Genomic DNA, 11,165 nt, shown 5'->3' with positions numbered 1-11,165 from the left:
TGTCTGTGAAATTGTCGCAGAGGATGCTGGGAGTGTAGTTCTTTCGCGGTCTTTCGCCGTTCAAAGCAGCCGAAGGGAAAACTACATTGCCCAGAATGCACTTGGTGCGAAGGAGCTCCGAGGCGTTTGGTTAAAGCTCCGTGGTAATGTTTACTTCTCGGATATAACGGCGTGTGCTGCTGATGGCGCTGATGGGGGGCAGACGCGCTTTTTAATGCCCCTTGAGATCTTTATTTGCCACAAAGCTTGGTTTAAAACGCTTGACACTTCTGGCTGAGGGAGAAACGGGGCCGCGTTCATGATGGCGATGTTCCGCAGTTTCGTCTCGGCCGCCCAGCTGAGGCAGCAGCAGCAGCAGCAGCAGGGGCAACAGAGCGGGGCAGTCGGGGGGGACAGCCTGGAGAGCCAGTTCTCCTGCCCCATCTGCCTGGAGGTCTACCACAAACCCGTCAGCATCGCCAGCTGCGCCCATACGTGAGTAACACGCATGCACTCCTCTCTGCCTGTAATTCACTCTTTAAGAAAGATGGTTCTTCAAGGGTTCTTTAGTAAAGACAATGGTTCTGTAGAACACTCAGAGAACCATTGTCAGGCTTGAACGGTTCTCTGCATGGTGAGAGTTCTTCAGAATGATGGAGAATGTGTGGCATATGGTTCTATAAAGAACCTTTTTTTGAAAAATGGGTCAATGTAGCACTTGAAAGGGTTCTAGCTTGCCACTAACAATAGCAGAACCCTTTTTGGTGCAACACAGAACCTTTTTAAAAATTGAACTACCATGCAAAACACGTTCTCCATCGATCTAAAGAGCCAGTTCACCATGCCAGGAGCATGAGTGTTCGTGGTTCCACAGAACCATTGTCTTTACAAAAGAACCCTTAAAGAACCTTTGCTTTTTATGAGTGGAGTGTAGATGCAGGATATCTGATCCCATTAAAAAAAGCTGTGTGCGTCTGATAAAATACAATAAAAACATGTCCTGTCTTTTTTTTATGTCAGCCCTGCTTTGTTTGGTCCAGTGCTGGTCATCTGACGACGCTGAAGTTGGCTTCGAATTTTCAGTTCCACCTTAAATGGTGCAGCGCTTACATGCTGGCTCATGTACAGGCAGCAGAATCTGCTGCACCATTTAAGGTGGAATGGAAGATTGGAGAATTATAACCCAAATTCAGCCTGATGGAGATTTTTTTTTTCTATTTTAATCACTGCACAAAAAGGAGAGGTTTGTCTAATTTAATGGAAATTCAGGCTTTTCTCTTTTGCACTCTGGACCTCGACATGCCTTTTTGTCACATTCGGATATGAACAAACAGCCTAGCCACAGTAACTTGTTCTTTAATCTGTCGAATGTGAGCTGAACTTCATGGCTCTGTGAAGCCGTGAGTAGAGCTGCTGCTGCTTTTCCTTTGTGCCTCTGCTTTTCTTGCCTACAGGCTCGTACTAACACTGCACCGCTGCTCCTTTGTTACTGTAGTCTATCTGTCTGCCTGTCAGCAGGCCAGTTTCAGGGGCTTAGGAAGTGAAACGGTCTTCAACAGGACGTCTACTGACCTTTTCAGATGTTTTTTTTGGACGCATGAAGGTTTATTAGTGATGTAATTCCTGCCCAAGTGTGTCAGATACGAGCACCCCAGGCTTCAGAGGTGCGTAGTGGGAATACAGTGTGTAAATCAGGGGGAGGAAAAAAGAACAAAGCAAGCAAAGTATGTGTGGGACGCGAGATGCGCTGCTGTCCTGTGTCTGCATCTAGACAAACGGGGACAGCAGACAAAGTGAAAGTGAGGTGACTGTTGCGCAGGATGAAGTAAAAAGAGGAAGTGGATTTCCTGCTGTTGAGCTCCACAGTGCTGGGATGGTGTGTTTACACAGCTGCTGTCAAATCGCAGTGGTCAACTTTTTTTTTTTTTTTTTTTTTTTTTAGTGCATGTGTCATTTCTGATCAACTGGTTCATGGCTTATCTCCTACAGGTCCACTGGTGGTCCACTGATGACCGTTGTATGGTTTTATGTACCAAAATCAGTCATAAATGGCTACATGACCGCTTTCCTGCCTCGTTATTCACTGGAATTGAACTGTTTTTGTTACCGTGCCTTTAAGACTGATAAATGGAAATGATCTTTGTTCTGATTGGCTGCTCTTTTTTGTTTCTTATTCAAAAGCATCCAGGCTAAAACACTCATAACCTCAGCATGACCTGACACGGCTCGGCTTCTGCCAGCTGAGTAAGCAGATATCTGTCCAAATGCTTTGTTGTTGTTTATTTCTGACATCACATAAATAATCTCTTCAAAATGGGCTGTTTTTGTTCTGCCGTGGTTTATTGTTCACGTTTAAAAGACCTTGTTTGTTTCATGGACAGTTATGCTAAGTACACTATATTTCCAAAAGTGTTCACTCACCCATCCAAATCATTGAATTCAGGTGTTCCAATCACTTCCATGGCCACAGGTGTATAAAGCCGAGCCCCTAGGCCTGCAGACTGCTTCTACAGACATTAGTGAAAGAATGGGTCGCTCTCAGGATCTCAGTGAATTCCAGCGTGGTACCGTGATCAGACGCCACCTGTGCAGCAAGTCCAGTCGTGAAATTTCCTCACTACTAAATATTCCACAGCCAACTGTCAGTGGGATTATAACAAAGTGGAAGCGATTGGGAACGACAGCAACTCAGCCACAAAGTGGTCAGCCACGTAAAATGACAGCGTGGTCAGAACTTGACTGGCCTGCACAGAGTCCTGACCTTAACCCCATAGAAGACCTTTGGGATGAATTAGAGCGGAGACTGCGAGCCAGGCCTTCTCGTCCAGCATCAGTGTCTGACCTCACACATGTGCTTCTGGAAGAACGGACAAAAATTCCCTTAATCACACTCCTACCCCTTGTGGAAAGCCTTCCCAGAAGAGTTGAAGCTGTTATAGCTGCAAAGGGTGAGCCGACATCATATTAAACCCTATCGATTTAGAATGGGATGTCACTCAAGTTCATATGCGTGTGAAGGCAGACGACCGAATACTTTTGGCAATATAGTGTATGTAATGAACTTGAATTGTGATTCCATGGCCAGCCAGATGAGGGCGCTGTACGTACTTAACCAACAAAAGCTTTATGACACAAAATGTTTATTCCACTTCATTTTTTCTGAATAATTCAGTCCTTGAGACAGTCATTCAGAGCGGTACCGACTTGGATATCTTTACAACGTTGGTGACACAAACCACATATATTTAAAATTTTATTTACTGTTCAAAACTTTAAGTGAACCTACACATGTTTGAGTTTTTGTTTGAAATGCTGATGTTAAAGCAAGTTTTCTTTGGTCTATTTTGCTTTATATTGCCCTGCAAGTACCTCTCCATGAATGAATTTAAATGGGTGCTCAAAACTACCAATAAACAACGGGCCTCATTCTCCAATGTCTTTAAGTTTCTTCTTAAAGTTGTTCTTGAGAAAGATCCTAAGAAAACGTTTACGTCAGACTCATGGCGTGTTCTTAAAGCGCAAACCGTTCACACCTTTTTGCTCTTGAGTGTGTGTAGATTCTGTTCTTACCTAAGAACAAATCCCAAATAAGAAAACACTGGTGAACCAGAAGAATCTGTTATGATGGGCACAAATAATCATCTGTTATGGCTGTGCATATTTATTTTAGGCTTATAAAATGTAATTAATAAAAAAGTAATGATTTTTAGATAACAATATCAGAAATTAGTTTTTTGTCCAGTCTGGCCATGAAATTATCATATACATGCGAATGCAAAAAGCCGTTGGCTGTTTTTTGCGTCCAGTTCAATCTAGTTTTCACTTTCACACATAAATGTACTCAAACAATAACGCTTTCTAATGCAAGACTGGTAATAAGTAGCTATGGATGTAGAAGTGAGACATAGCTCAGCTTTGAGTCAGGTCTATCAGCTGTGAGCCTGGTCTTTCAGCTTTGAGTCAGGTCTATCAGCTGTGAGCCTGGTCTTTCAGCTTTGAGTCAGGTCTATCAGCTGTGAGCCTGGTCTTTCAGCTTTGAGTCAGGTCTATCAGCTGTGAGTCAGGTCTTTCAGCTTTGAGTCAGGTCTATCAGCTGTGAGTCAGGTCTTTCAGCTTTGAGTCAGGTCTATCAGCTGTGAGTCAGGTCTTTCAGCTTTGAGTCAGGTCTATCAGCTGTGAGTCAGGTCTTTCAGCTTTGAGTCAGGTCTATCAGCTTTGAGTCTGGTCTATCAGCTTTGAGTCTGGTCTTTCAGCTTTGAGTCTGGTCTTTCAGCTTTGAGTCTGGTCTATCAGCTTTGAGTCAGGTCTTTCAGCTTTGAGTCAGGTCTTTCAGCTTTGAGTCTGGTCTATCAGCTTTGAGTCTGGTCTTTCAGCTTTGAGTCTGGTCTTTCAGCTTTGAGCCTGGTCTATCAGCTTTGAGTCTGGTCTATCAGCTTTGAGTCTGGTCTATCAGCTTTGAGTCTGGTCTTTCAGCTTTGAGTCAGGTCTTTCAGCTTTGAGTCAGGTCTATCAGCTTTGAGTCAGGTCTATCAGCTTTGAGTCAGGTCTATCAGCTTTGAGTCTGGTCTTTCAGCTTTGAGTCTGGTCTATCAGCTTTGAGTCAGGTCTATCAGCTTTGAGTCTGGTCTTTCAGCTTTGAGTCTGGTCTTTCAGCTTTGAGTCTGGTCTATCAGCTTTGAGTCTGGTCTTTCAGCTTTGAGTCTGGTCTTTCAGCTTTGAGCCTGGTCTTTCAGCTTTGAGCCTGGTCTTTCAGCTTTGAGTCTGGTCTTTCAGCTTTGAGTCTGGTCTTTCAGCTTTGAGTCTGGTCTTTCAGCTTTGGGCCAGGTCTTTCAGCTTTGAGTCTGGTCTTTCAGCTTTGAGTCTGGTCTATCAGCTTTGAGCCTGGTCTTTCAGCTTTGAGCCTGGTCTTTCAGCTTTGAGCCTGGTCTTTCAGCTTTGAGCCTGGTCTTCAGCTTTTATATTGGCTAATCTGAATTCAAGATCCACAGTATAAAATGACGGTAAAATGAAGTTTCAGAAGTTCTAAATGAAGTGGTGAATTGTGTAATGGTGTACATTTATGACTTTGTTGCTACATATTTTTGACGTGAGTTCCTGTCATGCTGCTTTTGTTAGATATCTTGCTTCTGCTTTGACTTCCTCTTCTTTAAAGGCCTTACATTCTCCATTTGAGGAGGTGAGTATCACTCACAACGGTGCCATAGAAAGTGTTAGACCTCCTGAAGAACAGCTCTAGTGTCTCACAGATGAGACTGTGTTATGTTGTCACTATCGCCCACATCCTGCTCAACAAGCCACGGCTTCCCTTTAGGAGAGTGAATTTTTTTTTAAGTGTAAACTAAAGGAGCTTAATTTAGACGGTTGGCCATGCCGGGGTGTTTTGAATGACCTCATTTTCTACACAACTGTAGTGTTTCTTTTTGTCTTTATATGCTTCAGATGTAGTGTCACTTGTGTGGGCTGAGGGTCGGTATGAGCAGCAGCCTTCATCGTTTCCCCGAGAGGGCGCGTGTTACAGAGGCTGAAAGATCGTCGTGTGCCGGAATCTCAAATTGCTCACTCCTTCACCATAAAATGGGCCGCAGTCGACCATCCAGTCGAAATGCCCGACTGCCTGTCCCAGGAGCGATTTGAGGCGGACTCTAACATTCTCTAACATTCATATCGCTGCTGTTAGAACAAAACCTTGTATCTCCAGTTTTGATGTTTTTCAGTTTTTGACATAATTTGAAAATGCTTATTACCCTTTACATTGTCTGTAAATTTCATGATGAGTGAACTAAAAGCAACAGCCCAAAATGACTTGGAAAGATGTCTGGTTCCATTGACGTCCATTAAAAGTAGAGTGTGTTTTTTCCTTCTCCTGTAAAGTTACTGTTTTTGACGTTTTCTTCCGACAACAGCGATATGATGTATGCAGTCATTCTGACAGATTGCAGTACACTGCAGAAAGTGTAGGGGGCAGTATGGCTTCTAATGTTTCACTGCTCCATAAAAGAAGAAATTGTCTTTCAGGCAGCAGAGAACTTGTAGAGAGGCGGATTACCGCTCTATAATCAAGCAAGCAAATTTTATTTGTATAGTGCTTTTTGCAACAGGTGTCGTTACAAAGCAATTTTACAGAACAATCAGTATTACAGAAAGAAAAGAAAAAAATCCAGGTCCAGGTCCCCATGATCATCGCCAGTGGCGAGGAAAAACTCCCTAAGAGCAAGAGGAAGAAACTTTTGTTGGAGGAACCAAGACTCAGAAAGGGAGTCCATCCTCCTCTGGTCGACACCAGACAGCAAACATTGTTTCTAAAGTATTAAAGAACGAAGTGGGAAAAAAAGCAGCGGTTAAATTGATTAGTTTATGATTATGCAGCTGCAGCATTTGAGGGTGAGGACTGCACAGCGTTGTACAGCAAGAAGCTCAGTGGTGGTCAGGCTGGTCCAGAAGGCTGGCGAGCACTGACACCTGATCAAGGCCGAAGAGGCACAGGATGGGGGCAGCTGTTCAACTCGGCAAAGAAAGGAAAAACACACAGAGTCAGTTCTGTAAAGAGTGGCTGACCACAGATTGCAGTATGACAGAGCAGCAGAGACTCCAGCAGGTCTAGATCTGACAGGGAAGACTAATCACCAAAGGCTCAACTATATAAGTAAGTTTTTAGCCTTGACTTAAAGACTGAGGCTGTGGAAGATTATTCCAGAGCTGGGGGGCTTCGTATGAGAAAGCTCTCCCCCACTGATGTAACTTTATTAATTCTAGGTACCAGTAGTGAGCAGCACCTTGTGATAAACGCTTGAACATGTAGCACTAATGTTAGCACTGTACCACCCAAAACCCGTTTGCTGTAGAAAAAAAGGAACCAAACAGAAAAATGTTCTTTGCTTTTTAGTGAAATACGTCCTTCTACTTTCTAAAATGAAAGAGGAGTTCTAGTGAAGTGATGAGGAAACATTTTAACTTCGTTTTAGCCGTTGAGCTCTATTCACCCCCATTCATTGAGGACTCGCTTATGGGCGCCCTCTGCTGTTTTGCAGTGCTGTTTTTGATCTAACAGGGGAAATAGGAAGTGGCCGGGCTCCTCATAAACCAGCTCTGCAGGCAGTTTGAATGACTGCGGCAGAAAAGGGAAAGAATCGAATGTCACAATATGACACTATTAAAATCGAGTGAATTGGCTGATCAGCTGTAGTAATAATCTAAGTTTACAAGCTAAGACATGAGGCCTGTTGCCAGATCATCTGGAGACGTTTGTTGCTTAACACATCTCACCATACTTCGGGAAGAGTGTTAACTGCTAATACTACTACGTCAGCTAACAGACTTCCATGTTGGCTAGAGCGATGCTGAGCGTTTGGTGGAGAGGGAGGACCATCCCACCTTCTCAGAGAGAGCTCTCTTGGACTCTCAGCCACAGATGGCTGTGGCCTTGCTGGGGACCAGCCTTGCAACCTGGCAGTGATGGAGAATACCCTCAAGATTCTAGGAAGAACCTTTTTTAGAGAGCTTCCACATAAAGTTCTGTGCCAGTTTAGCTTCTTTCCTAGAACCACACCTGTTTTTCAGAGTGTGGTTCAACGGCGTGTCATAGTGTGTAGCCAGTAAATGTTCTTAACTTGTCAAGATGCCTGCAAAACCACCCAAAACCAATGTCATTTGATCATAATATGAAATAATGCAGCATGTCTGGATCCGTTTTCTGCTGTCTTGCCTTAGTACGTGTTTAATCTGTTGCTAGATGGTGCTGTCAGCGCTTGAAACAAGATGTAAAAGGTTTTTATGTCATTTTTAGCAAACACCCAAGACATTGGGCAAAGAAACTATAAATAATTTCAGTTAAGAAATGACCACAGTTTGATTTGCATCAGTTTTAACTTATCTTTTTTAATGTGGATATTTTTATGACAGGACCCATAATCCTATGTAGTCACAAAGGCAAACAAATAGCAATAACACTGCATGCATAACTACTCCTTATACACATTCTAAAACATGCTTACCTTTGTAGGTTCTGCTGAACAGATAATGGGCTATTCCGGTTTCAGGACTCTGTACAGTCAGTATGTACAGTCAGTAATGCCGGCTGGTCCATTATATGAGTAATAAACAGGGTATGGTAACCTCTGAATGATACAGATGGGTGGTGCAACAACAGGAGTGCCTACCATGTATGTATGAGTTTTGTTATCTAACTGGGTGTGGGGTAAATTTGTGGCTGTGTCAGATTTCAGTGATGCAGTTGATTAATTTTCGATAATCTTTAAATATGTTTATTAAAACTCACCATACCAGCCCAAATTTCGTCCATCCGCCAAAGCACTTTTTTGCTGGCCAAATCCAAGAAAAAATATCAATGATGTTGAAAAAATGCTTTATTTTGATTTTTATCGTTATCATTTCATCGCCCAGCCGCAGCCCAAGTGGAGTGCATCCTGGCCTGGCTCTGAGAGACTACCCCCTCTTTGATCTCTCCACTCTGAGGCTTCCCCTTATCCCTGGCAGCCAGACCCGCTCTACACTCACAGCCTGCGGGAAGAGATCAGGCCCGTGGCTAGTAGACCTGCACATCAAACGCCGTCTTTTCACGATTGCCAAGGTTTAAAAAAGGCATGACGTCCCAGCACCGACAGACTCGCGCAGCGATACTCATTACTGGAAACTGCATCAGGGACAGAGCTGCATCACAGGCTCATTACCGCTTCATTTTTAATAAGACGGAGCCTCTTTCTATTATTCTCTCATATAAAGGCGCACGGTCACGCACATTCAGTAAACAGAACGCAGGGTTCTCTTGCTGGTGTCACTCAGGGACAACAGCGTACAGGATAGTCTATATATAGAAAGTGCCTCAGGGAGGGAGGCTGTGCTTCAGAGCTTTAACCAGGGCTCCTTCAGCTGGAGCTGGTGCTGAGGAGCTAGAACCTGTTAAGTAAAGACGGAGAAGTTGTGATCTGTAGGCTGGAGCATCTGAAGCATGAATGAAGACCTTCCAGGAATTCTTACACTCCGTGGGTCATTGGTGCGTGAGTGTGTGAGAGATGTGCTTTTTAAGCTGTCGTCCCGTCTCAAAAGGGACAGCAGAGACGCTTGGGCCAAACATAACATTTAATGTTAAGACACGTTTGGAGCCCAGATCTGAGGAAAAACGGGTCGACTTTCAGTAGAAAAACAAACTGAGTTCAGCTTCTTTTATTATAAGGGTTTAAAATGACATCACCGCCTATTAGACTGGAGAGAAGAGCTACAGCCTCACACGACGCCCAGCTTCTGAATGGAGCTTATGGAATATGAACGTTATGAAGAACATGGCGAAGAGCTTTTTGGGACCACCGGTGGTCTCAGGGAGTTGAAGAGTTTAAAGCATCTAAAGGCTCCCTCACAGAAAGTTATTGTATGAAATGGTAATTAATACACTGGCTGATACCGGAGACATTGTTTGTTGATAGTTCTGAGAAGATTTTGGCATGAGATGTGTTTTTGAAATAGGTTCATGGCGGATGTGCATGTAGGCCGTCGTAAGGCCCCCAAAGAATTTTTATTTTTTCCCCCAGATTTATCAATATTTTATCACATTACACATAAAACTCAGGGGACGTGTTGGTTCACTGGTTGTTTTGGATAGTAAATAAAATGGCTAAGTTTGTGTTGTAGTCATGGCAACCCACCACTGTAAATAAACCTCTAAGTTGAACAATTTGGCATCACACCACTCTGCAAATATTTTGTTTACATTTCAACCACTGAATTATGCAGAAATTTTAAAAGGGAATTCCACTAATTTTTCAAAAACAATTAGCTGTGAAATGCTGGCCCATCTCTTGCCCAGTTCCTGTCAGCTGAGCATGTCATGGACAATTGGTCCAGTGCTGACATCCCATGCTCAGAATTGAGCCAAATATAGTGGCCCAAATCCGTATGTCAGAAATGGACTAATATTAATATATTAATAAATTTTGTAGGCTGAATAGGATTGTGCCATGGGCCTTGAGTTTGACACATGGGCTCTATAGAACCATATATATATATATATATATATATATATATATATATATATATATATATATATATATATATATATATATATATATATATATATATATATATAAATAACTTATAGTTTTTAAACAATGTGTCCACTCACTGTCCACTCTATTAGACACTCCTACCTTGTCAGTCCACCTTGTAGCTGTAAAGTCAGAGACAACAGCTCATCTGCTGCTGCACAGTTTGTGTTGGTCATCCTCTAGTCCTTCAGTTCCCACAGGACGCTGCCCACAGGACGCTGCCCACAGGACGCTGCCCACAGGACGCTGCCCACAGGACGCTGCCCACAGGACGCTGCTGGCTAGATATTTTTGTTTGGTGGACTACTGTCAGTCCAGCAGCAACACTGAGGTGTTTAAAAACTCCAGCAGCACTGCTGTGTCTGATCCACTTGTACCAGCACAACACACTAACACACCACCAACACGTCAGTGTTACTGCAATGCTGAGAATGACCCACCACCCAAATAGTACCTGTTCTGTGAGGGTCCATGGGGGGTCCTGAGCACTGAAGAACAGGGTAAAAGTGGGTAACAGAGTATCAGAGAAACAGATGGACTACAGTCTGTAACTGTAGAACTACAAAGTGCAGCTATACAGTAAGTGGAGCTGATAAAATGGACAATAGAAACAAGGAACAAGGTCATGATGTTATGCCTGATCAGTGTATCTTCCTTTGACTTTCTTCTCTTTTTTTTTTTCTGGAAAATACAGTAAGTGGAGCTGGTGTGTAACACATTGCCCTTTAATCTGAAGAATCATTTTGCCGTGCCAAGAATATTTTAAGCCTAATGTGGTTCTAAATCGAACCGTTCTCTTTACTAAAGGACCCTTGAGGAAGCATCTCTTTTAAGTGTATAGTTGTAGAGGCAGGAGGTTCACAGCAAGGAGCAAAAAAGCCTTGTAGCCTTGAGTGTGATGACCGTGCCATTGTTGTTTACATGATATTCAATAACTGGACTTTAACATGCGCGCGCATGACCGTACATGCTGCACACTAATAGTAAATTAGTGAAGGCTGTGGAAACGGCAGCAGTGCAGAAACGGGCTGTTTACCAGCCTCAGATCCAAACAGCCCTTCATCCAGCTCTGATCTTCTTGTGGGGAAAAATGAGCATTGATGCTGCTTCCCTTCAGCTCGCTGAGCCCCT

At 43.3% G+C, this 11,165-nt stretch overlaps 1 protein-coding gene across 1 annotated transcript in view; it reads left to right on the top strand.

Annotated features, from left to right (window-relative positions):
• The first annotated feature begins 131 nt into the window (after nucleotides 1–131).
• The window catches only part of LOC108442299 (E3 ubiquitin-protein ligase RNF166), a 42,877-nt gene continuing 31,843 nt past the window's right edge, over nucleotides 132–11,165 (top strand). The window contains exon 1 of the mRNA XM_017722275.2: nucleotides 132–474. Coding sequence (XP_017577764.1) covers nucleotides 299–474 — 176 coding nt within the window. The 5' untranslated portion in view covers nucleotides 132–298. The remainder of the gene's footprint in view (nucleotides 475–11,165) is intronic.

This window comes from Pygocentrus nattereri, chromosome 25, assembly GCF_015220715.1.
Source record: "Pygocentrus nattereri isolate fPygNat1 chromosome 25, fPygNat1.pri, whole genome shotgun sequence".
Taxonomy (NCBI): Eukaryota; Metazoa; Chordata; class Actinopteri; order Characiformes; family Serrasalmidae; genus Pygocentrus; species Pygocentrus nattereri.
The sequence above is the reverse complement of the archived record's forward strand: the minus strand, read 5'-3'. Positions and strand labels throughout refer to the sequence as shown.